The sequence below is a fragment of the Salmo salar genome, chromosome 27 (assembly GCF_965601325.2).
Source record: "Salmo salar chromosome 27, fSalSal1, whole genome shotgun sequence".
Lineage (NCBI taxonomy): Eukaryota > Metazoa > Chordata > Actinopteri > Salmoniformes > Salmonidae > Salmo > Salmo salar.
Window position 1 is genome coordinate 33,777,959 of NC_138317.1, and position 27,985 is coordinate 33,805,943.

At 42.9% G+C, this 27,985-nt stretch overlaps 1 protein-coding gene across 2 annotated transcripts in view; it reads right to left on the reverse strand.

Annotated features, from left to right (window-relative positions):
- Positions 1–2,844: 2,844 nt before the first annotated feature.
- LOC145864385 (syndetin) overlaps positions 2,845–27,985 on the reverse strand; it is a 66,535-nt gene continuing 41,394 nt past the window's right edge. Inside the window, exons 4-10 of one of the 2 annotated variants that reach the window (XR_014382951.1) lie at positions 27,781–27,878; positions 26,095–26,173; positions 17,185–17,364; positions 13,185–13,303; positions 8,615–8,724; positions 7,018–7,151; positions 2,845–6,482 (exon numbers count right to left, since the gene is read on the reverse strand). Coding sequence is in view for 1 of the 2 variants with exons in the window: in XM_082970226.1 (XP_082826352.1) it covers positions 7,147–7,151; positions 8,615–8,724; positions 13,185–13,303; positions 17,185–17,364; positions 26,095–26,173; positions 27,781–27,878 (591 nt within the window). In the remaining variant the exon portion in view is untranslated. Of the gene's footprint in view, positions 7,152–8,614; positions 8,725–13,184; positions 13,304–17,184; positions 17,365–26,094; positions 26,174–27,780; positions 27,879–27,985 lie in introns of both variants that reach the window. The other variant, XM_082970226.1, reaches the window with a different exon arrangement.

The window sequence follows — 27,985 nt, forward strand, 5'->3', positions numbered from 1 at the left end:
TTAACATCAGTGTTCAAAACACTCTTTCTTAACCACGTCTCAGTAATGACCAACATCTCTGGATTGGAGCAGTGAACCCGCAGTTTCAATTGATACATTTTAGGTAATAAGGTTATAGTTTTAACATGCATAAAACCCAGGCTTATACGAGAGAAGAAATCAGTGAAGCACATATCAGAGCACAAGTCAGAATTGGTGCTAGCAACAGTAGATGGGCCAGGGTGTACATGCATATTTCCAGATATTATCAGCAGTAATACATTCAGGGCACGGCAGAGGAAAGGGAGAGCTCTGCAGTGTTGATTTATGACATTCGAATGAGCATTAGATCATATTGTACAGCAATTTAATCAGTAAACATGAATACAAAGCCGGCGAGAGGTGGTTAGAATAGGATGGCGGGGCCATGAGTCCGCGTAACCAATAGAGAGTCAGAGTCCCGAGTGTGGAACTAACATAGACTGTCCCACGGATGGGTAAACAAGCAAGTTCATAGTCAACAAAGCACACAGGAGTCATGAGGCAAATAGCATAAAGCACAAGCAAAAAATATAACAACTTGGGGCTAGCCATTGTAAGTTCAGAGTCACTCGCCTCCACAGTGCATGTGTGCTGGAGGCGAGTGAAAGCTGGGGAGAGATGGGGGAGTGTGGCGGGGGTACCTATACCAGACAGGGAGACAACCAGGGCAGACGGTGAACAGAGAGGGGTGAGTGTGGTGGAGGTACCTGTACCAGACAGGGGGAGACAGGCCAGGGCAGACAGTGAACAGAGAGGGGTGAGTGTGGTGGAGGTACCTGTACCAGACAGGGGGAGACAGGCCAGGGCAGACAGTGAACAGAGAGGGGTGAGTGTGGTGGAGGTACCTGTACCAGACAGGGGGAGACAGGCCAGGGCAGACAGTGAACAGAGAGGGGTGAGTGTGGTGGAGGTACCTGTACCAGACAAGGGGAGACAGGCCAGGGCAGACAGTGAACAGAGAGGCGTGAGTGTGGTGGAGGTACCTGTACCAGACAGGGGGAGACAGGCCAGGGCAGACAGTGAACAGAGAGGGGTGAGTGTGGTGGAGGTACCTGTACCAGACAGGGGGAGACAGGCCAGGCCAGACAGTGAACAGATCACCAGGTGGAATCCAAGCAGCAGTGCAGCAGGCAATGGGAGTAGGTGTCACACCCACTTGGGAGAAGCTTTTATTTCTGGAGGCAGATTTCTTGTAGAAAATCCCAGCTAGCTAGCTAACGTAGGCAAGCAAGTCTCTGTCTGTCTTTTCAGTATCGTGGAATGGTTCTTTACGACGTTCAAACAAAGTTGTCCTATGGCTGTTGTATTTTGGGGATTCTGAAGACTTCTTCTCTGCACAGATGGAGAGGGCTTTAAAGGCCTCTGCATTTGGGTGTGGAGGGGCTGTGAAACTCTCCTGCCATTGTTAGGCTCAAGAGTTTCCCTGCCTCTTGTTTTCGTACCTCTCGATTCACACTTAAGTGAACATTTTAGGGCGATTCTTTCCTAGCAGCTTGGTAGCCTTATTTATTAAGCTTTATAAAAGAAAATGACCTACAGATTATTGTCTTTTACTTTTTGGCTTCAGAAAGTAGGTTCAGACTGAACATTACTCAATCAATTTTGTGTTGGATGGCATATCCAGGTTCCACTGTGTTTCTTCTGCAGATTTTGGCTTGTTAGAATATTATAATTTGTATTTTTTTTGGTTGCCCTTTTCTTGTGTCAACATGTCACACATCTTGCTGCTGTGGTGGCACTCTGTGGTAATTCACCTAATAGATATGGGAGTTTATCAAAATTGGATTTGTTTTCAAATTATTTGTGGGTCTGTGTAGTCTGAGGGAAATATGTGTCTCTAATATGGTCATACATTTGGCAGGAGGTTAGGAAGTGCAGCTCAGTTTCTATCTCATTTTGTGGGCAGTGTGCACATAGCCTGTCTTCTCTTGAGAGCCAGGTCTGCCTTTGGCAGCCTTTCTCAATAGCAAAGCTATGCTCACTGAGTCTGTACATAGTCTTAATGTTGGGTCAGTCTCTCTCTCCCACTCTCTTTCACACTTTCTCTCCCTCTCACACTCTCACATCCTATCACTCTGTTGTTGCTACTGTTTATTATCTGTCACTTTGTTCCTAGTTATATGTACTAGGAATAGTGCATTCGGAAAGTATTCAGACCCCTTTACTTATTCCACATTTTGTTACATTAGAGCCTTATTCTAAAATTGATTAAATAGTTTTTTCCCCTCATCAATCTACACAAAATACCCCATAATGACAAAGCAAAATCAGCTTTTAGAAATTTTTGCAAATGTATAAAAAATACAAAACTGATATAACATTTACATAAGTATTCAGAACCTTTACTCAGTACTTTGTTGAAGCACCTTTGGCAGCAATTACAGCCTCGAGTCTTCGTGGATATGATGCGACAAGCTTGGCACACCTTTATTTGGGGAGTTTCTCCCATTCTTCTCTGCAGATCAGGTTGGATGGGGAGCATCGCTGCACAGCGATTTTCTGGTCTCTCCAGAGATGTTTGATCAGGTTCAAGTCCGGGCTCTGGCTGGGCCTCTCAAGGACATTCACAGACTTGTGAATGTCCTTGAGCCACTCCTGCATTGTCTTGGCTGTGTGCCTAGGGTCACTGTCCTGTTGGAAGGTGAACCTTTGCCCCAGTCTGAGGTCCTGAGTGCTCTGGAGCAGGTTTTCATCAAGGATCTCTCTGTACTTTGCTCACTTCATCTTTCCCTCGATCCTGACTAGTCTACCAGTCCCTGCCGCTGAAACCCCCCCCCCCCCCCATCATGATGCTGCCACCACCATGCTTCACCGTAGGGGTGGAGCCAGGTTTCCTCCAGACGTGACGCTTGGCATTCAGGCCAAAGAGTTCGATCTTGGTTTAATCAGACCAGAGAATCTTGTTTCTCACGGTCTGAGAGTCCTTTAGCGGGCTGTCATATGCCTTTTTTCCTGAGGAGTGGCTTCCGTCTAGCCACTCTACCATAAAGGCCTGATTGGTGGAGTGCTGCAGAGATGGTTGCCCTTCTGGAAGGTTCTCCCATCTCCACAGAGGAACTCTGGAGTGACCATTGGGTACTTGGTCACCTCCCTGACCAAAGCCCTTCTCCCCCGATTGCTCAGTTTGGCTGGGCGGCCAGCTCTAGGAAGAGTCTTGGTGGTTCCAAACTTCTTCCATTTAAGAATGATGGAAGCCACTGTGTTCTTGGAGATCTTAAATGTACCTTGACACAATCCTGCCTCAGAGCTCTACGGACAATTCCTTCGACCTCATGTCTTGGTTTATGCTTTGACATGCACTGTCAACTGTGGGACCTTATATAGACAGGTGTGTTCTTTTCCAAATCATGTCCAATCAATTGAATTTACCACAGGTGTACTCCAATCAAGTTGTAGAAACATCTCAAGAATGACCAATGGAAACAGGATGCAGCTGAGCTCAATTTCAAGTCTCATAGCAATGGGTCTGAATACTTATGTAAATAAGATCTGTTTTTTTATGTTTATTGCATTTGCAAAAATGTCTAAAAACCTATATTCACTTTAATCAATTTTAGAATAAGGTTGCAACGTAACAAAATGTGGAAGAAGTCAAGGGGTCTGAATACTTTCCGAATGCACTGTACCTCAATTACCTTGTATCCCTGCACATCGACTCAGTACTGGTACCTTTGGATATAGCCAAGTTGCCGTTACTCATTGTGTATTTATTATTACGTCTTTTAATTTTGTATTCATTCTCAATTTTTGTTCTTTCTGCATTGTTGGGAAGGGCCTGTAAGCATTTCATTGTAAGTCTACACCTGTTGTTTACGAAGCATGTGACGAATAACATTTGATTAGATTAACTCACTCTCTCCCCCCATCCCCTTCTCTCCTACGTTCTCCCTCCCTCCCCCTATACCTCCATCTCTCCTCACTGGAATGAGCGCAGAAGGAGGGCTGAATCCAACACGTACCCAGAGGGAAAGCATTTCATCATCTGAATGGTGATGTATTTTCCCCATAAGGTATTTGTAACTCTCCAGATCTCTTCCCCCGTTATTAACTCTGGGCAAGAAGGTGTGAACGTCTGCAGCTAATGCATCTCAGCATATGTGTGTGACGGAGGTAATATCGCAGTGGTATATAATGGTGCTTTTCTCCTTTGTAATATTAATATCGCTCATTACTCAGGGAACGAGGGGCTTTATATCAACCCCTTCTTCTCAATGCTCATGGTATTATAAGCCATCAGTAGGTCACCACAACAACAGCGTATACGTGCATATACATTTTCCGGGGATTTGTAAATATTCATACAGCATTAGCATTTCAGTGTGGGTGTCTTGGAATGAGAGCCATATTGAACTGGAAACTAACGAGGAGCGGAAGAGTGATAGAGGCAGGAAGAGAGACAGTTGAAGAAGTAAAGGAAGAGTGAACCCAAAAGAGTGAGAGATGGAGGAGGAAACAGAGATGTAAAGGCAGAGAGAGATGGGAGAGAGAGAGTAATAGAGAGGAGAGAAAGGGAGAAATATAGAGGGAGAGAGGAGAGAAAATACAGAGAGAGACAAATACTGAGAGAGAAAGAGAGAAGGAGAGACAGAGAAATATGGGGGAGAGAAAAAGAGAAACACAGAGAGGGAGAAAGAGGAAGGGGGAGAGAAAGAGAAGTGCAGAGAGACAGATACATATAGAAACACAGAGAGAAAGCAATAGAAAGAAGGTGAAAACAAGGGATGCCCTGTCAAGGTGCAATGTGACTGTCATCCTGTCCTATTCACCAGTACGCTCCCTGGACCCCCTGAGGAGAAGCCAGTCAGGACCCAGGCAGCAGAGCAGCAGCAGAGCCTCATCCACTCTGGCATGTGACAGCCATTTTGTTGATATCATTACCAGCTCCCCCAGGGTATATCAGTCACACGCAGTCCCACGCACACTGAGCGCTTTCTTTAGCGAAAGCTTTAGCTGCTAAAATAGCCTCAAAAGAGTTTTAAAGTGACAACAAAAAAATGTTGTTTTTACAGGGGCAGAAAACTTGCTCTGTTACTCATTGTGTCCTGTCCGTAAAAAGAGAGATTACCGGTGAGAGAAAGAGGGGGAGGTGGAGTAGAAGTGTCAATTGAAGGAATATAGTACTGAAGACTAATACAGACCAGTCAGCACCTCAGTTCCCTTACCTTAGTAAACAGACCAGTTAGCACCTCAGTTCCCTTACCTTAGTAAACACACCAGTCAGCACCTCAGTTCCCTTACCTTAGTAAACAGACCAGTCAGCACCTCAGTTCCCTTACCTTAGTAAACAGAGCAGTCAGCACCTCAGTTCCCTTACCTTAGTAAACAGACCAGTCAGCACCTCAGTTCCCTTACCTTAGTAAACAGAGCAGTCAGCACCTCAGTTCCCTTACCTTAGTAAACAGACCAGTTAGCACCTCAGTGTCCCGCCCCTTACCTTAATAAACAGACCAGTCAGCACCTAAGTGTCCCTTAGTAAACAGACCAGTTAGCACCTCAGTGTCCCTTCCCTTAAATCAAATCGGTCACATACACATGGTTAGCAGATGTTAATGCCAGTATAGCGAAATGCTTGTGCTTCTAGTTCCGACCGTGCAGTAATATCTAACAAGTAATCTAACAATTTCACAACAACTACCTTATACACACACACAAGTGTAAAGGAATTAATAAGAATATGTACATATAAATATATGGATGAGCGATGGCCGAACGGCATAGGCAAGATGCAGTAGATGGTATAGAGTACAGTATATACATATGAGATGAGTAATGTAGGGTATGTAAACATTATATAAAGTGGCATTGTTTAAAGTGACTAGTGATACATTTATTATATCCATTTTTTTATTATTAAAGTGGCTAGAGATTTGAGTCAGTATGTTGGCAGCAGCCACTTAATGTTAGTGATGGCTGTTTAGCAGTCTGATGGTCTTGAGATAGAAGCTGTTTTTCAGTCTCTCGGTCTCAGCTTTGATGCACCTGTACTGACCTCGCCTTCTGGATGATAGCGGGGTGAACAGGCAGTGGCTTGGGTGGTTATTGTCCTTGATGATCTTTTTGGCCTTCCTGTGACATCGGGTGGTGTAGGTGTCCTGGAGGGCAGGTAGTTTGCACCCGGTGATGCGTTGTGCAGACCTCACTACCCTCTGGAGATCCTTATGGTTGTGGGCGGAGCAGTTGCTGTACCAGGCGGTGATACAGCCTGACAGGATGCTCTCGATTGTGCATCTGTAAAAGTTCGTGAGTGTTTTTGGTGAGAAGCCAAATTTCTTCAGCCTCCTGAGGTTGAAGAGGCGCTGTTGCGTCTTCTTCACCATACTGTCTGTGTGTGTAGACCATTTCAGTTTGTCCGTGATGTGTACACCAAGGAACTTAAAACTCTCCACCCTCTCCACTACTGTCCCGTCGATGTGGATAGGGGGGTGCTCCCTCTGCTGTTTCCTGAAGTCCACGATCATCTCCTTAGTAAACAGACCAGTTAGCACTTCAGTGTCCCTTATCTTACTGAACAGTCTGAAAAGATCTGTAATATCTGTAACAATGCAATGTTTTCAAGGAGGGTGACTTGTTCTGAAGACACTCTCATTCATTCCAACTCTATTTGAACACCATAAGCACTAATACAGTGCTCTCTCATACACTGGCTCAACAGAAGGGAAAAGCAATCTTAGGTGATTTCAGCTACAGCCCCACTGACAATGTCCAATGAGTGATGTGTGTACAAGAGGTGGAACATAGAAGCAGTCACCACATACAGATAATTGAGTGGTAAATAATATATAAGATAACATTTGAGAAACATGGAAAACATTCACATTGGGGACACTAATGAACATAATGCAAGTCTGTCACATACAAAAACAGGTCTGTCATGTATGGTTGTGTAAAAGACCCTCATGGCCAGTTTCCCGGACACAGGTTAAGCCTAGTCCTGGACTAAAATGCATGGTCAATGAATAATCTCCATTGAAATAGCTTCGTAGTATTTTTCCGTACCATATCGCTGCGGCTGAAGAAGGTGTAGACAGCATACAGGTAGTATACAGGTAGTAATGAAACAGCTGGGAAACACAGTGGATGACATCAAACGCTATAGGCTTCAGAATGTTCATCATCCGCATGTATTTAACCTGTATGGGAAATATCAGAAAGGTATACATATTGTTATTATATACTATTAGATATTAAATAACAAAACAATTGATATCACTTAAAAAGTTATGAACAGAAAGGTTAAAAAAAAGCTAATCTCAAAAACTACTAGCCTGGCATATTAGATACTTGGAAATTCTGTTTGGATCTTCCATATCTAAAAAAGTTGATCCAAAACCCTCGCGTCATCTTCTTGGGGGATTTGAGTGGGATAAATTCAAATGTTTGAAGGTAACTTTTAAGCAAATATCCTCTGGGCGATTTACAGTACATGACTGATATGAATGTGATCAGGATGCCAAAAAATGGACATGACGTTTGACATCAGCACTGCACCAAATGAAAGCACATATCTAATGTGATGAAACAACTGATTTACTCTCCATTCACCTCTATAAGATGTCCTGGGACGTAAAGGGTCTCAACTGTTCATCATATCCAACTAAAGCAGACAACATTGTAGCTGGGGTAACATTAGGTCCCAGGACTCCCATAGTAATGTAATCTAAGATGTTTTAAGTCAATCATAATCGAATAGTGATTTATAATAATATATTTGCCCAGCCAATGGAGCATTTACATGTACTCTGAGGGGATGGAATTTAATTTGAGAAAAAGGTAATAAAATGAATAGCTACAGAGAACATGGCTGTAACAAGGTTACCATTGAAGCACAGCTGATGAAAGAGCCACTCAACTTTTTGAGCTGAGACTGGCACTTTCTTACTTTCTCTTTCTGTGAATGCTAGACTCCTGTCATCTAACTTTTCAGAGCACTATTGAAACAGAAATCCAGATGAGGATTTCTTTCACATTAAGTGACTTGTTATACTGTACATGTTCTATTTTACTTATTACGTTTTAAATCATACATGTACTATTATACATCTGAAATGCAAAAAAAATAAAAATAAATGTTAGTTGAATAAAATGAATTTACTACACTGTAAGTGAACTGCGCTGGTCATTTTGAATGTTGTTTAGAAACGTAATTAAATCCAAATCAGTTAAAAACACGAGTGAAAAACAGAGATTTCTTCACAAACTCGGAGCCTTAATTAGCTCACTTATCATAATGACATTTCTTCCTCTCCAATTAAATCAAATCAAAGACCGGTTGCGATTTGAGCAGGAAGCAAAATTGACGTTGAGGCCCGACACATCGCAACTAACGTCAAACAGACATTTACATTCCACTTAAGAAATGAAAGGTCACGGGGGTTTGGCATGGATAACGACAGGCTAATGATGGCAGGTACAGGCCAGTCACACCGCCAGGTAGCCTTGGGAATAGGGTCCTGGTTCCTCACATTCTTAAAAGAGCGATGAGCTTGTTAATTGGTGCCGTTATCGAGATCTCTGGCGGGAGAGGGGTCATCACTTAGTGTCTTGGATGTTTCTGGGAGGTGAGAAGAGAGGAGGAGAGGAGAAGATTACTCACCGACCAGGCGAATCACGTTGAGGGTTGTGTTGGTCAGGATGGGAGCATTGGCACCCTTGTTAAGGCTGTAGTCCGACTTCTTCCTGCTGCGCAGCGTCTCCCTTGATGGGCTGATTAGAGAGAGAGGGGAGGTGCTGATTAGAGAGAGAGGAGAGGCGTGAGGGCAGGACAACACAGTGGTTCAGGTTCATAACCCTGAGGCTTGGTGGTTGAGCCCAGACACAGACAGCGGTTCATGTTCATAACCCTGAGGCACGGGGGTTGAGCCCAGACATAGACAGCTGTTCAGGTTCATAACCCTGAGGCACGGTGGTTGAGCCAAGACACAGACAGTGGTTCATAACCCTGTGGCTTGGTGGTTGAGCCAAGACAGACAGTGGTTCGTGTTCATAACCCTGCGGCTCGGTGGTTGAGCCCAGACAGATAGTGGTTCATGTTCATAACCCTGAGGCTCAGTGGTTGAGCCCAGACACAGACAGTGGTTCATGTTCATAACCCTGCGGCTCGGTGGTTGAGCCCAGACAGATAGTGGTTCAGCTTCATAACCCTGAGGCTCAGTGGTTGAGCCCAGACAGTGGTTCATGTTCATAACCCTGAGGTTCGGTGGTTGAGCCAAGACAGACAGTGGTTCTGGTTCATAACCCTGAGGCTCGGTGGTTGAGCCTAGACAGACAGTGGTTCATGTTCATAACCCTGAGGCTCGGTGGTTGAGCCTAGACAGACAGTGGTTCAGGTTCATAACCCTGAGGCTCGGTGGTTGAGCCAAGACAGACAGTGGTTCATAACCCTAAGGCTCGAAGGTTGAACCCAGATTTAGACAGCAGTTCAAGTTTATAACCATGAGGCTCGGTGGTTGAGTCCAGACGGATAGTGGTTCAGGTTCATAACCCTGAGGCTTGGTGGTTGAGCCTAGACAGACAGCGATTCTGGTTCATAACCCTGAGGCTCGGTGGTTGAGTCCAGACATACAGTGGCTCATGTTCATAACCCTGAGCCTCGGTGGTTGAGCCCAGACACAGACAGCGGTTCACAACCCTGAGGCTCGGTGGTTGAGCCCAGACATAGACAGCGGTTCATAACCCTGAGGCTCGGTGGTTGAACCCAGACAGACAGCGGTTCAGGATCATAACCCTGAGGCTCGGTGGTTGAGCCCAGATATTCATTTGCAAAATCTCCTTAATTTATCAATTAAGAGGCGTGACACGAGAGGGCTAAAGACGTAGCTAAACGAGTGTTGGGGCAGTGGTGAACCACTGATCTTACAGAACCAGCCCCCTGACTAACGATGAAACTGCATCTACCACCATTCATTAGTACATCTCTAATTGCTGGACATGGACGTGACCTTCCAGCAGCCCTTCAATTAGCCAGTGATTCCTTCTGATAGATTGGGAAATGAGCGTGTTAGAGGCTTAGATCAGTACAACACACTGGGGAGAACGCAGACCCTGCAGGCACTGTGTTCTCCTGCATGTAGTGAACCCAAGGCTTTCGCCACACAACATGCATGGAAATCAATAACTGTGTGTAATGTTTATGTACATCATCAATTCATTAATTTCTACATCTGTTCTTATTGAAGAGCTTTCGAATAGGTAAATGTGGTTTTTGCCCCCCGCTGCACATCTGCCACTCTCACACAATTAGCTGCCATATTGTAGCACGTAGTCACATACATAGTCTACCCACTGATTTACTGCAGAATCTCCCCTCCTCTCTGTTAACAAGAGAACAATGGAAGTGTGTGCGTGTGTGTGTGTGTGTGTGTGTGTGTGTGTGTGTGTGTGTGTGTGTGTGTGAACATTTTCACATGGGGATAAAAAGCCTCTAAGTGTGGTAATTCATCCTCTTTTCTGCACTAGAGGGCTAATGATTGTGTTCATCAAACATGTGATTTGAGTGCTATGAAGTAAGGGGAGGGTAAAAGAAAACGTTTCATTATGTAGACAAAGAACTTGATGCAATTGTGGCGACTTTGATGGGTTATGTAGGGGTGAGCTAAAAATATATTTGAGACACCTATTCTAAAAATATAGCCAATACATGCATTTAAATGGCCTTTTCTACCACGATATACACTTGTCCTTTTTCCAGAAAGACCACCAGATATACCCTGGCATTATGTGGCTGAGCCATGAGGAGAAATAACACCAGATATACCCTGGCATTATGTGGCTGAGCCATGAGGAGACAGACCACCAGATATACCCTGGCATTATGTGGCTGAGCCATGAGGAGAAATAACACCAGATATACCCTGGCATTATGTGGCTGAGCCATGAGGAGAAATAACACCAGATATACCCTGGCATTATGTGGCTGAGCCATGAGGAGACAGACCACCAGATATACCCTGGCATTATGTGGCTGAGCCATGAGGAGACAGACCACCAGATATACCCTGGCATTATGTGGCTGAGCCATGAGGAGACAGACCACCAGATATACCCTGGCATTATGTGGCTGAGCCATGAGGAGACAGACCACCAGATATACCCTGGCATTATGTGGCTGAGCCATGAGGAGACAGACCACCAGATATACCCTGGCATTATGTGGCTGAGCCATGAGGAGACAGACCACCAGATATACCCTGGCATTATGTGGCTGAGCCATGAGGAGAAATAACACCAGATATACCCTGGCATTATGTGGCTGAGCCATGAGGAGACAGACCACCAGATATACCCTGGCATTATGTGGCTGAGCCATGAGGAGACAGACCACCAGATATACCCTGGCATTATGTGGCTGAGCCATGAGGAGAAATAACACCAGATATACCCTGGCATTATGTGGCTGAGCCATGAGGAGACAGACCACCAGATATACCCTGGTATTATGTAGCTGAGCCATGAGGAGACAGACCACCAGATATACCCTGGTATTATGTGGCTGAGCCATGAGGAGACAGACCACCAGATATACCCTGGTATTATGTAGCTGAGCCATGAGGAGACAGACCACCAGATATACAGTGGCATTATGTGGCTGAGCCATGAGGAGACAGACCACCAGATATACCCTGGCATTATGTAGCTGAGCCATGAGGAGACAGACCACCAGATATACCCTGGTATTATGTAGCTGAGCCATGAGGAGAAAGAACACCAGATATACCCTGGTATTATGTAGCTGAGGAGACAGACCACCAGATATACCCTGGTATTATGTAGCTGAGCCATGAGGAGACAGACCACCAGATATACCCTGGCATTATGTAGCTGAGGAGACAGACCCCCAGATATACCCTGGCATTATGTAGCTGAGGAGACAGACCACCAGATATACCCTGGTATTATGTAGCTGAGGAGACAGACCACCAGATATACCCTGGTATTATGTAGCTGAGGAGACAGACCACCAGATATACCCTGGTATTATATAGCTGAGCCATGAGGAGAGAGAACACCAGATATACCCTGGTATTATGTAGCCATGAGGAGACAGACCACCAGATATACCCTGGCATTATGTAGCTGAGCCATGAGGAGACAGACCACCAGATATACCCTGGTATTATGTAGCTGAGCCATGAGGAGACAGACCACCAGATATACCCTGGCATTATGTAGCTGAGCCATGAGGAGACAGACCACCAGATATACCCTGGCATTATGTAGCTGAGGAGACAGACCACCAGATATACCCTGGCATTATGTGGCTGAGCCATGAGGAGAAAGAACACCAGATATACCCTGGTATTATGTAGCTGAGCCATGAGGAGACAGACCACCAGATATACCCTGGCATTATGTGGCTGAGCCATGAGGAGACAGACCACCAGATATACCCTGGTATTATGTGGCTGAGCCATGAGGAGACAGACCACCAGATATACCCTGGCATTATGTGGCTGAGCCATGAGGAGACAGACCACCAGATATACCCTGGTATTATGTGGCTGAGCCATGAGGAGACAGACCACCAGATATACCCTGGTATTATGTGACTGAGCCATGAGGAGAAACTGAAATGATTTTTTGTCCATTGTGTATTTCCGTTTGCTGAATTTTCAGATAAAGCCTGGAATAAAAGAAAAAGGGCTACCTATAATTAAATCATAGAAATATTTAGCTCCCATATAGCAAATGGCACGTATGTATATAGATTGTGTGTAAGCCTGTTTTACACTTCAATCTTCTCTTTGTGCCAGACTGGGTTCAAATGCATTCCGTTTCATTTTTATGGATTTATTTATCTGTATATATATATATTAATTTTTTGTATTCTTTTTACTGTTGATTTCTTTTTCACTTTATGTGGTGCGTGCTGCCCAGAACACTGGTAGAACTCTAACGGAATTGTTGTAATGTATGTTTTAATCCCATAAGGGATGGGTTGCCAACTGGCGATTTGACACGGAAATAAAATGTAATTCATTCATGCATCTGTTTCGACACTACACTGAGAACAAAATAATGACAATTCTTTCAAAATGATGTATATAATGCATGTATATTTCCACTTATAGATGTACATCACGCATTAACTAGTAACATAGCTCATGAGATCTTGACCAGTGAGCTCACGGGATATGACATCATGACGTTGTGGCCTTTGACCTGACCTCTTGAGAGGGATGTCTCCGGTCTGCTCGTCCACGTAGTCCTGCTTGAGTTCATCAGGGACGTCACTGTCACTGTCGTAGTCCTGGTAGACACTCTTCTTCAGCTCATCTGACTCAAACTGCAGAGAGGGAATAACACAGTAACAATATCATTCAAATATGGACATTTAGAAAAGGTTTATATACACTCCCAGTCAAAAGATTGGACACACCTACTCATTCAAGGGTTATTCTTTATTTTTACTATTTTCTACATTGTAGAATAATAGTGAAGACATCAAAACGATGAAATAAAACATATGGAATCATGTAGTAACCAAAAAAGTTACACAAATCAAAATATATGTTATATTTGAGATGCTTCAAAGTAGCCGCCCTTTGCCTTGATGACAGCTTTGCACACACATGGCATTCTCTCAACCAGCTTCATGAAGTACTCACCTGGAATGCAATTCAATTAACAGGTGTGTCTTGTTAAAAGTTAATTTGTGGAAATTCTTTCCTTCTTAATGTGTTTGAGCCAATCAGTTGTGTTGTGACAAGGTAGGGATGGTATACAGAAGATAGTCCGTTTTGGTAAAAGACCAAGTCCATATTATGGCAACACCAGCTCAAATAAGCAAAGAGAAAGAACAGTCCATCATTACTTTAAGACATGAAGGTCAGTCAATATGGAAAATGTCAAGAACTTTGAACGTTTCTTCAAGTGCAGTCACAAAAACCATCAAGCGCTATGATGAAACTGTCTCTCATGAGGACCACCACAGGAAAGGAAGACCCAGAGTTACCTCTCTGCTGCAGAGGATAAGTTCATTAGAGTAGCCAGCCTCAGAATGCAGCCCAAATAAATGCTTCAACGGACACATCTCAACATCAACTGTTCAGAGGAGAATGCGTGAATCAGGCCTTCATGGTCGAATTGCTGCAAATAAACCACTACTAAAGGACACTAATAAGAAGAAGAGACTTCCTTAGGCTAAGAAACACGAGCAATGGACATTAGACCAGTGGAAATCTGTCATTTGGTCTGATGAGTCCAAATTGGAGATTTTAGGTTCCAACAGCCGTGTCTTTGTGAGACGCAGAGTAGGTGAACGGATGATCTCTGCATGTGTGGTTCCCACCGTGAAGCATGGAGGAGGTGGTGTGATGGTGCTATGCTGGTGACACTGTCTGTGATTCATTTAGAATTCAAGGCACACTTAATCAGCATGGCTACCACAGCATTCTGCAGCGATGCGTCATCCCATCTGGTTTGCGCTTAATGGGACTATCATTTGTTTTTCAACAAGACAATGACCCAAAACACACCTCTAGGCTGTGTAAGGGCTATTTGACCAAGAAGGAGAGTGACGGAGTGCTGCATCAGATGAACTGGCCTCCACAATCACCCGACCTCAACCCAACTGAGATGATTTGGGATGAGTTGGGTGAAGGAAAAGCAGCCAATAAATGTTCAGCATATGTGGGAACTCCTTCAAGACTGTTGGAAAAGCATTCCTCATGAAGCTGGTTGAGAGAATGCCAAGAGTGTGCAAAGCTGTCATCAAGGCAAAGGGTGGCTACTTTGAAGAATCATAAATCGAAAATATATTTGGATTTGTTTTAACACTTTTTTGGTTACTATAGGATTCCATGTGTTATTTCATAGTGTTGATGTATTGGCTATTATTATATAATGTAGAAAATAGTAGAAATAAAGAAAACACCTTGAATGAGTAGGTGTGTCCAAATTTTCAACTGGTACTGTATATTAACAATATGATAATTTAGATGCTTTAATCACTGTCGCAGTCCTGGTGCACACTCTTAACTAATTTATCTGACTCATATTGCAGAGGGGGAACATAATCATATGGTCATTCAGAGAAAGAGTTATAATTGCTGATGATTTAGAAGCTTTTATCACATTTTTACATTTTAGTAATCTAGCAGACACTCTTTTCCAGAGCCACTAACAGTTAGTGTGTTTATCTTAAGATAGCTAGGTGAGACAACCACCACCTACAATACTCTACGAGGAACAATACCACCTACAATACTCTACCAGGAACAAAATCACCTACAATACTCTACGAGGAACAATACCACCTACAATACTCTACCAGGAACAAAACCACCTACAATACTCTACCAGGAACAAAACCACCTACAATACTCTACCAGGAACAAAACCACCTACAATACTCTACGAGGAGCGGTACTCTAGCATGGAAAAAGCAACCAGGAACAATACCAACTACAATATTCTACCAGGAACAATACCACCTGCAATACTCTACGAGGAACAATACTACCTACGATACTCTACCATGGAAAAAAATCAACCAGGAACAATACCACCTACAATACTCCACCAGGAACAAAACCACCTACGATACTCTACCAGGAACAATACCACCTACGATACTCAACCAGGAACAAAAACACCCAGGAACAATACCACCTACGATACTCTACCAGGAACAAAACCACCTACGATACTCTACCAGGAACAATACCACCTACGATACTCAACCAGGAACAAAAACACCCAGGAACAATACCACCTACGATACTCTACCAGGAACAAAACCACCTACGATACTCTACCAGGAACAAAACCACCTACGATACTCTACCAGGAACAATACCACCTACAATACTCTACCAGGAACAATACCACCTACGATACTCAACCAGGAACAAAAACACCCAGGAACAATACCACCTATGATACTCTACCAGGAACAAAACCACCTATGATACTCTACCAGGAACAAAACCACCTATAATACTCAACCAGGAACAATTTAAGCTGTTTAAAGGGAACTTAACTGAACTGCAGATTGTGTATGCTCACTTTCTCAATTTGATTGAAATCTAGCGACACAATGCCTTCGACTGAGCTTTAGCAGTTCATATTGAATACAAGCTTGAGGTTATGAAAATGTGTTAACAAGAAAGGAACCATTTTGGATTTGACTAATCCCCTTTGATAATACAATTTTAATTCTCAAGATACATTGGTGTATTAATTGAAATTAAGAGAAAAACAACGGGTTGATTGTAATGGCAGAACAAAAACAAACTGATAATGAAATCTGAACAAATAATAGCCTTATACAGCTTACACTGGCAATGAAATGTAACAAGTCCAGTCCACTTGTATGCAAGCACATTTCCATATACGTTTGTCACTTCATAAAAGCGAGCCTATTATTTCATTAACACTCAGAGCTCTCCAAAGGACAACACGCAACGCCCATATAACTATAGTCTTTATTTTTCATTACAGTAGCGGCTCATATTGAATATAATGAAATGTCAAGTGCATCAAAATGTTAAGCACCACTGCAGCGGGTGTAAACTCCATACTGACACGGTCCCCTCCATTAAACTCTGTTATGACCTCTGACGTGACTGTTAGGAAGACTATAAACCACTTAACGTCCCCAAATGATAATGTCCGACTTTAATCTCTGCTCCTATTTATTTCCTCACTTGAAATGACTCAGTGTGGCGGACGGTGATGACACGTGCTACCGGGGGAACTAATGGGATTCATATTAATACTTGGTGAGATCTGATGGAATGGCAGCAGGCGTTGTGAAGAAGGATCAGTGGATAGTGATACAACGTTCTGGTGGAGAGATGCTACAGCGTAATGGACAATGTGTGTGGCAGACAGGGAGTTATGGAATATGTCACCTTCTGATTGAAATAACCTTAACTCACCCTTATCAACAAAGTTGTTGGTGCTTACAAACTGCTTCGTTCTGCTTCATTCTCCTTGACAAACAGCAAACACCACATACCAGCTACAGGACTAGCATCTAGAAACATGTGATACATCTGGAACTAGGATGAGGCACTGGGGTGGTTCGACATGGCAGACTGATCTACAAATGACCTTGCGTCATAAATAACTACTCATTAATACTTGTAGATTAGTCAGTCATTCACAATTTACCCGCAATGCATTACGGATTTGATGCTCTCAAACATGGCCACTGCTTACCCCATTGGAGGCCAGCACGTCCTCAGTCTCCTCATCCTTGCTGTCGATGTGCCTCTCAAAGGGGTTCCCCTCCTGGCTGAAGAGCTCAAAAAGAGACAGGACTTCCTGGTCCTGACTGGACAACACCTGTCTACTGGGAGACACTGAGGGGGACCGGCACTGACCCATGAACTTAAACTCCTGCAGGGAGAGAGAGCAGAGGAAGAGATACGCTCAGGGATGCATCCCAAATGGCACCTTATTCCACCGTAGGGCACTATATGTATAAAAAAATTGTCCACTATATAGGAAATAGGGTGCCATTTGGGACGCAGTCTTAGATTGAGGGCCGTCCACACCAAGGATGATAACTCCAACAATCTTTCTAATTCAAGTGAACAGGAGCATTCACACCACAATGATAACTACAAAAACAGCGGAAAACGATAACGAGAGCTATCGTTTAGATCACTTTCAGAGTGATTTTCTGCCTGGCCCTCCGATGATAAAACATTGACAACCAATCAAAAGCGTCTTCTATTGAAGCGTTCTTGGTTCTTGGTGTGCAAGGCTGCTCGGAATGGAGAGAAGGCAGAACGCAAGGTAAGCTTGCCTGAATAACTAGGCATGTGTGAGCATATTGGTAGCCACATTAATTATAGGAAGACTTCGGAGAATGATGATCCACGACAACCATCGCATGAGAAAGCCATATTTTCCGCATTTTATTTCCTACTACTAGCATATCGAGGAGAGATTCCAGCTTACTTTTGCTTGCCGAATTTAAAATAGGGGAGTTTAAAAGGAGAGTGAGAGGTGTGATCAAAATACACCATATGAGTAGCCTACTGTACCTTTCTGGACCTTGTAAACCCATAACTGATCCAAATGGGTGCATGATCAGGCCTAGGCTGTATCCTGAGGCTGCATTTATTGTAGCTGGGGATTTTAACAAGGCTAATCTGAAAACAAAGGCTCCCCAAATTCTATCAGCATTTCGAATGCGCGACCCGGGTTGGAAGCATTTTGGAACTGCTGCGACGCATACAAAGCACTCCCTCGCCCTCCTTTCGGCAAATCTGACCACGACTCAATTTTGTTGCTCCCAGCCTATAGACAGAAACTAAAACAGGAAACGCCCGTGCTCAGGTCTGTTCAACGCTGGTCCGACTAATCTGATTCCACGCATCAGGATTGCTTCGATCACGTGGACTGGGATATGTTCCGGATAGCCTCAGACAACAACATTGATGTACAGTTGAAGTCGGAAGTGTACATACACCTTAGCCAAATACATTTAAACTCAGTTTCACAATTCCTGACATTTAATCCTAGTACAAATTCCCTGTTTTAGGTAATTTAGGATCACCACTTTATTTTAAGAATGTGAAATGTCAGAATAATAGTAGAGAGAATGATTTATTTCAGCTTTTATTTCTTTCATCACATTCCCGTGGGTCAGAAGTTTACATACACTCAATTAGTATTTGGGAGCATTGCCTTTAAATTGTTTAACTTGGGAAAAAAGTTTTGGCTAGCCTTCCACACGCTTCCCACAATAAGTTGGGTGAATTTTGGCCCATTCCTCCTGACAGAGCTGGTGTAATAGAGTCAGGTTTGTAGGCCTTCTTGCTCGCACACTCTTTTCAGTTCTGCCAAACATATTTTCTATAGGATTGAGGTCAGGGCTTTGTGACGGCCACTCCAATACCTTGACTTTGTTGTCCTTAAGCTATTTTGCCTCAACTTTGGAAGTATGCTTGGGGTCATCGTCCATTTGGAAGACCCATTTGCGACCAAACTTTAACTTCCTGACTGATGTCTTGAGATGTTGCTTCAATATATCCACATCATTTTCCTTTCTCATGATGCCATCTATTTTGTGAAGTGCACCAGTCCCTCCTGCAGCAAAGTACCCCCACAACATGATGCTGCCATCCCCGTGCTTCACGGTTGGGATGGTGTTCGTCAGCTTGCAAGCCTCCCCCTTTTTCCTCCAAACATAACGATGGTCATTATGGCTAAACAGTTCTATTTTTGTTTCATCAGACCAGAGGACATTTCTCCAAAAAGTACGATCTTTGTCCCCAAGTGCAATTGCAAACTGTAGTCTGGCTTTATTCTGGCGGTTTTGGAGTAGTGGCTTCTTCCTTGCTGAGCGGCCTTTCCGGTTATGTCGATACAGGACTCGTTTTACTTTGGATATAGATACTTTGTACCTGTTTCCTCCATCATCTTCACAAGGTCCTTTGCTGTTGTTCTGGGATTGATTTGCACTTTTCGCACCAAAGTACGTTCATCTCTAGGAGACAGAATGTATCTCTAGGAGACAGAATGTATCTCTAGGAGACAGAACGTGTCTCCTTTCTGAGCGGTATGATGGCTGCGTGGTCCCATGGTGTTTATACTTGCGTACTATTGTTTGTACAGATGAACGTGGTACCTTCAGGCATTTGGAAATTGCTCGCAAGGATGAACCAGACTTGTGGAGGTCTACAATTTTTTTCTGAGGTCTTGGCTGATTTCTTTTGATTTTTCCCATGATGTCAAGCAAAGAGGCACTGAGTTTGAAGGTAGGCCTTGAAATACATCCACAGGTACACCTCCAATTCACTCAAATGATGTCAATTTAGTGTATGTAAACTTCTGACCAACTGGAAATGTGATACAGTGAATTATAATTGAAATAATCTGTCTGTAAACAATTATTGGAAAAATTACTTGTGTCATGCACAAAATAGATGTCCTAATCGTCCTAAAACTATAGTTTGTTAACAAGAAATTTGTGGAGTGGTTGAAAAACTAGGTTTAATGACTCCAATCTAAGTGTACAGTATGTAAACCTCCGACTTCAACTGTATATGCTGATTCGGTGAGCGAGTTCATTAGCAACTGCATCGTGATGTTGTACCCACGGTGACTATTAAAACCTTCCCCAACCAGAAACCGTGGATTGAGGACAGCATTCGCGCAAAACTGAAAGCGCGAACCACTGCTTTTAATCATGGCAAGGTGACCGGAAACATGACCGAATACAAACAGTGTAGCTATTCCCTCCACAAGGCAATCAAACAAGCTAAGCGTCAGTATCGAGACAAAGTAGAGTCGCAATTCAACGGTTCAGACACGAGACGTATGTGGCAGGGTCTACAGTCAATCATGGATTACAAAAAGAAATCCAGCCCCGTCGCGGACACCGACGTCTTGCTACCAGACAAACTAAACAACTTCTTTGCTCGCTTTGAGGACAATACAGTGCCACCGACACGGCCCGCTACCAAAACCTGCGGGCTCCTTCACCGCAGCCAACGTGAGTAAAACATTTAAACATGTTAACCCTCGCAAGGCTGCCGGCCTAGACGGCATCCCTAGCCGCGTCCTCAGAGCATGCGCAGACCAGCTGGCTGGTGTGTTTACGGACATATTCAATCAATCCCTATCCCAGTATGCTGTTCCCACATGCTCCCTGTTCCCAAGAAAGCTAAGGTAACTGAGCTAAATGACTATCGCCCCGTAGCACTCACTTCTGTCATCATGAAGTGCTTTGAGAGACTTGTCAAGGATCATATCCCCTCCACCCTATCTTCCAATTTTCTTACCGCCCCAATAGGTCCACAGACAACGCAATCACACTGCACACTGCCCTAAGTCATCTGGACAGGAGGAATACCTATGTAAGAATCTGTTCATCGATTACAGCTCAGCATTTAACACCATAGTACCCTCCAAACTCGTCATTAAGCTAGAGATCCTGGGTCTCGACGCCGCCCTGTGCAACTGGGTCCTGGACTTTCTGACAGGCCGCCCCTAGGTGGTGAGTGTAGGAAACAACATTGCCACCCCGATCCTCAACACTGGGGCCCAACAAAGGTGCGTTCTCAGCTCTCTCCTGTACTCCCTGTTCACCCATGACTGCGTGGCCATGCACGCCTCCAACTCAATCAACAAGTTTGCAAACAACACTACAGTGGTAGGCTTGATTACCAACAACAACGAGACGGCCTACAGGAACGAGGTGAGGGCCCTCGGAGTGTTGTGTCAGGAAAATAACCTCACACTCAACGTCAACAAAACAAAGGAGATGATCGTGGACTTCAGGAAACAGCAGAGGGAGCACCCCCCTATCCACATCGATGGGACAGTAGTGGAGAAGGTGGAAAGTTGTAAGTTCCTCTGCGTCCACATCACGGACAAACTAAAATGGTCCACCCACACAGAAGAAATTTGGCTTGTCACCAAAAACACTCAAACTTTTACAGATTTACAATCGAGAGCATCCTGTCAGGCTGTATGATCACCTGGTACGGCAACTGCTCCGCCCACAACCATAAGGCTCTCCAGAGGGTAGTGAGGTCTGCACAATGCATCACCAGGTGCAAACTACCTGCCCTCCAGGACACCTACACCACCCGATGTCACAGGAAGGCCAAAAAGATCATCAAGGACAACAACCACCCGAGCCACTGCTTGATCACCCCACTATCATCCAGAAGGCGAAGTCAGTACAGGTGCATCAAATCTGGGACCGAGAGACTGAAAAACAGCTTCTATCTCAAGGCCATCAGACTGCTAAACAGCCATCACTAACATTAAGTGGCTGCTGCCAACATACTGATTCAAATCTCTAGCCACAATAATAATAAAAAATTGGATATAATAAATGTATCATTAGTCACTTTAAACAATGCAACTTTATATAATGTTTACATACCCTACATTACTCATCTCATATGTATATACTGTGTTCTATACCATCTACTGCATCTTGCCTATGCCGTTCGGCCATCGCTCATCCATATATTTATATGTACATATTCTTATTAATTCCTTTACACTTGTGTGTGTATAAGGTAGTTGTTGTGAAATTGTTAGATTACTTGTTAGATATTACTGCACGGTCGAAACTAGAAGCACAAGCATTTCGCCACACTCGCATTAACATCTGCTAACCATGTGCATGTGACCAATACAATTTGATTTGATTTGCTGAAAAGTGAATTTGTCTCCCAGTGTCTGTTGGAAAACAGACAGAACCAGGTTTTCCTCTAGGAATTTGCCTGTGCTTAGCTATATTCTGTTTATTTTTTATCCTAAAAAAACTGCCTAGTTCTTGCCGGTGACAAGCATACCCATAACATGATGCAGCCACCACCATGCTTGAAAATATGAAGAGTGGTACTTAGCGAAGTGTTGTGTTGGATTTGACCCAAACTTTCTACTTTGTATTCAGGACATAAAGTTTATTTATTTTCCACATTTTTTGCAGTTGTACTTTAGCGCCTTACTGCAAACAGGATGCATATTTTGGAATATTTTTATTCTGTAAAGGTGTCCTTCTTTTCACTTTGTCAATTAGGTTAGTATTGTGGAGTAACTACAATGTTGTTGATCCATCCTCAGTTTTCTCCTATCACAACCATTAAACTCTGTAAGTGTTTTAAAATCACCATTGGCCTCATGAAGAAATCCCTGAGCGGTTTCCTTCCTCTCCGGCAACTGAATTAGGAAGGACGCAGGTATCTTTGTAGTGAGTGGGTTATTGATACACCATCCGAAGTGTTATGAATAACTTCACCATGCTCAAAGGGACATTCAATAGGTGCCCTTTGCGAGGCATTTGAAAACTTCCATGGTCTTTGTGGTTGAATCTCTTTGAAATTCACTGCTCGACTGAGTGACCACAGATAATTGTATGTGTGGGGTACAGCGATGAGGTAGTCATTCAAAAATCATGTTAAACACTATTATTGCACACAGAGTGAGTCCATGCAACTTATTATGTGAACTTATTTGGGCTTGACATAACAAAGGGGTTGAATACTTACAGACTCAAGACATTTCAGCTTTTCCTTTTTAATTAATATGTACAAAAAATTCTAAAAACCCAATACTGCTTTGACATTAGGCATATTGCCGGTGACACAAAATCTCAAATTAAGCCATTTTAAATTCAGGCTGTAATACAACAAAATGTGTAAAAAGTCAAGGGGTGTGAATACTTTCTGAAGGCACTGTATTATTTGCAGTTGTCACTATGACAACGAACACACCCTGAAGCACCGAAAAGTCTGTGTTACTACATCATTAATAGGCCTACAGTGTTACTACATCATTAATAGGCCTACAGTGTTACTACATCATTAATAGGCCTACAGTGTTACTACATCATTAATAGGCCTACAGTGTGAAGTAGGATGCGTTGATTAGTTGATTGACAGGTGTACTGCAGAATGATAAACGGTCCGCTGGTGTGGATGCTCACCAATGTTTATAGTTACGTATAATTTATGGTTAATGTTATAGTTATCCTCCTTGGTGTGGCTTTACGACATAGCATTCATTGATGAAATCTTTGAAATCAAAGCAAAAAGACATCAAAGGAACACTAGGTATACTTCAAATGGGACAGGCTAATGAAAAAATGAAAATATAAACAACGCCACCTCATACAAACTTAAATTGGGTGCTGGATCCTCATATATAATCCAAAGAACAGAAATAAGACAGCACTACGGTAAATAAACTGAAATTGACATTTTTATTGCTGCACGAACGTTTGGGGATAGGAGCCTTTCTTCAGCTTGCAAGGCAATGGCAGTCAATGTCACGGCAACAAGACCTCACAGGTGGGCATCATTATAAATTCCCAGTCAGTACTGGCCCAATCAAGAGATCGCAGCAGAAAAAGCTGCGGGGGAAAAGTGAACATCAAAATTTAAAGACAGACACACAATACAAATAAATTATGATGTCATTACCTAAATGTTTGGCCTATTTAGAACCTACTACAAACAAAAAATAAATAAAAAATGCCCAAGCGGTCTATCCAATATGTCTCTGGAGAAGTAATTTATCCCTCTCATTTATGTATATTTTTTATCATGGTTGTGAATGGGTGCTCTTATGCTCACATATCCTTGTCTTAAGTTCCCGTTTGGTCTTACCCACATAATACAAGTTACAGGAACACTTAAGGAGATATACAACAGATTTTGTGATGCATGTTATTGTAGCACAAAACGTGATCCTCTTACCTGAATGGGGACAGATAAGAGAGTACCCTTTGATCATGGCATAACAGTGGACATAGTTGTGACATGGGAAATTACCATGATCGGGGAGGATTCAAACGCTTTAACAAATCTGGGGTCGCTATGTAATATGTGCTAATGTCTATTAACCTCTTCCTCGATCAACCTTGAAATAGGACTGTAGGTGGACACCAAAGTTGCAGAGGTGGGAGAGGGATTCCTTTAACGTGTTTGCAATAATGCATTCCACTCCATTTGTCTTACTCTCTTAAGGCAATTGTCCAATAATTCTTCTTTATACCCTCTTGTTTTGAATCGTTCACATAAATCTTTGGCATGCACCTCAAATGATAAATCAGAGTCACAAATGCGCCTAGTGCAAAGGAGTTGGCTATATGGTCAACTACAGGCTGATCAAATCCACAAGTTTTCAATAGAGGAATAATGGAGTTAAATAGGCCTAGGGCATTAGTGGCTATGACAAAATACTAGATAGAGACGAGAATAACTAAAACAACACTTGGATATAGGACAAAAAAACGAAACCCGAGGCCGAGCGTCACCTTTGCCAGTGGCAGAACAGAGACATGAACCAGTTGCCTGCCTGTAAATAAGTCACACCACAGAGAATCCCCAGCTAGAACTCTGCCTACCACTTCCTTATTTTGTTTGTTAGATTCCAAGCCATTAATCTTTCATGAGGAGATTATAGCGGGACCCTGGCTTCCCTAAGGGTACCTGGTAGGAGGCTGGCAATATCACTCGCTCTCTCACTCACTGCATTATTCATATGGTACTGTAGTCCTCAGATGTTGCTTACAGAATGAATGAATCCTAAACCGTACGTGAGCTAATTGGAGCTGCACGGATGTTAAAACAATCCCATAAACCTGCCTGCTAATGCTGCATGTTTAAACATGTAGATGACATTATAGAAAAAGTTGTCTATACTGATTTTCTCTGTACATAAAAACCAAAAAATGCATTGTTTACAACATCAATAAGCTTGCATATCAAGGATAGAAAGAATCAGGAATACTGTACACAAGCATTGGTTAGACTACATATTCATACATGCACGTAGACACATCAGGGCTGGGTTCAATTCCATTTCAATTCAACATTAACTAATTGAAAATAATTGGAATTTTAGTCTATTTCCTGAATTGACTGGAATTGAAATGTACTATCATTGTACCGTTTACACCATCTGTATCCTCTGCATGTGACAAATAAACTTTTATCCAATGTAAAAAACACAATTTCAAACTTTGCTACATAAGACCGAATCAAGGTGGTCGGTCACATATTAGCATTTTTATAGCATAATGTTCAAAACATCTATAAGTGACTTTGTTGATCTTCAAAATCAATTTTAGATACTTTTGGATGTTTTGGACATGATGCACAAAAAATGCTAATATCGGTCCCATAGACTTCTTACAGGGTAAGGAAACCAATGTGTCATCTTGTGATTTGGGTGAACTATCCCTAAGCCTCCTTGATGTCTGCTGGTAATGAAGGAAGAGAGCTGTCTTTTTTGGAATTCCGTTATTGAAGGTTTTTATCTTAATGTCAGTCAAGTAAACAGTGTGCATTTTCATACAGGGTTTCGGGAACCAAAATCTTCTATTAGATGGATTTCTATCAGTCCAGATCCCTTTATAGTGTTTTAATATGATAGTAAATCATTTAGTCCAGGGGCATTGCACGTACACAGCTTTAACTGTAACTTCTGCTGACAACTAGGGCCACTACGTTTCATATTCATATGTAAATGCCATGCCTATGATGAGTGACAGTGATACTGATCGCTCCAGATGAGACATGATGACTAAATGTCACATCACTTCTCTGAATCCATCTCCCTGGCTCTGTGGCATCTAACTGTCTTACTCACGTGGAGCTGAGTGATGTTGACAGGACACCGTTCCCACTTCTCGTTCTCCAGAAACATCCGCAACTCCTCCAGGCGTGTCCTGGGCGGACAGAGAGAAAGAGAGGGATGAAGAGAAAACAAAGAACAAAAGAAAGAAAGATGAAAAACAAAGACTAGAAAGAGACAAAAAGAAGAGCGAAGTAGTCAGCGTTTGCCGATTAACGACCCATTGCCATTTACTTTCTAGCACAAGGGCTCCTGTTCCAGATGAAATGCATGGACTCAAACAGAGCAGGGAAATGCCACGGTGGGCACGGAGGGCAGTTTGTAGAGGGTGAAAGGGCAGTCAATACTCTGCTGTGATCATCGAGGCACCAGACACACCCCACAACCTCCCCCCGCTTGTGAGACCCCCCCACCTGACGCCTCTCTCTTGGGGGTCAATAACAATTCATCCAAACGAAATGTCAGTGTAAACATCAAACATTACAGAGTCCTGGTCCCACAGCTTACAGGTGTTCGAATACATGGATCAACATATCTAACAACACCGACCAGTTACAGGGATTATTACGAGGTGTTATGTTAGAAAAACAGTGTGCCAGATAAGTTAGTCATGTAACACCTTTTTTATTCAGAATAAGAGACTTGGTATTCAAGCACACACAGTGGACGGGGAGTGCCGTCAGTGCACAAGACATACCAGATATCTAGAAGCATCTCTTGAATCATTGTAAGTTATTAGGGGACAGAAAAAGTAGCTACAATGTCATATCCCCCACTAAGCCCGGGGGGTCAATATACAGTACCAGTCAAAAGTTTGGACACAACTACTCATTCAAGGGTTTTTATTTATTTTAACTATTTTATACATTGTAGAATAATAGTGAAGACATCAAAACTATGAAATAACACATATGGAATCATGTAGTAACCAAAAAACACTAATGTACTTGTCCACTTGCTCAGTTGTGCACCGGGGCCTCCCACTCCTCTTTTTATTCTGGCCAGTTTGCTCTGTTATGTTCTGTGAGTAGTACACAGCATTGTACGAGATCTTCAGTTTCTTGGCAATTTCTCGCATGGAATAGCCTTCATTTCTCATTACAAGAATAGACTGACGAGTTTCAGAAGAAAGATCTTTGTTTCTGGCCATTTTGAGCCTGCATTCGAACCCACAAATGCTGATGCTCCAGATACTCAAATAGTCTAAAGAAGAACAGTTTTATTGCTTCTTTAATCAGACAACAGTTTTCAGCTGTGCTAACATAATTGCAAAATAGTTTTCTAATGATTAATTAGCCTTCTAAAATGATAAACTTGGATTAGCTAACACAACATGCCATTGGAACACAGGAGTGATGGTTGCTGATAATGGGCCTCTGTTACGCCTATGTAGATATTCCATTAAAAATCAGCCGTTTCTAGCTAAAATAGTCATTTACAACATTGACAATGTCTACACTGTACTTCTGATCAATTTGATGTTATTTTATTGCTTTATTGCTTTTCTTTCAAAAACAAAGACATTTCTAAGTGACCCCAAACACCATATATATATATATATATATATGTATGTATATATGTTGGGGAGAAAAATAATTATGTAATGAGACTGGTGTTCAAACAGGGAAACATTCATATAACTTTGGCAAACATTTATATAACTTTGGCAAACATTCGCTAGCTAGGGGCGAGGTGCCTCACCTGTGATAGTTCTTGAAGTAGTTGACACTTTGACGTTTAATGGACTCCTGTAGCAACTCGGACTTACTGCCACAGAATCCTCCCCCAATTGCATCAGCCTGAGAGGGGGAGGGGGAGAGGGAAAGAAAGAAAGAGATAGAGGGGGGGTAGAAAGGGAGAGAAAGAGAGAGGGGGGGTAGAGAGGGAGAGAAAGAGTTAGAGGGGG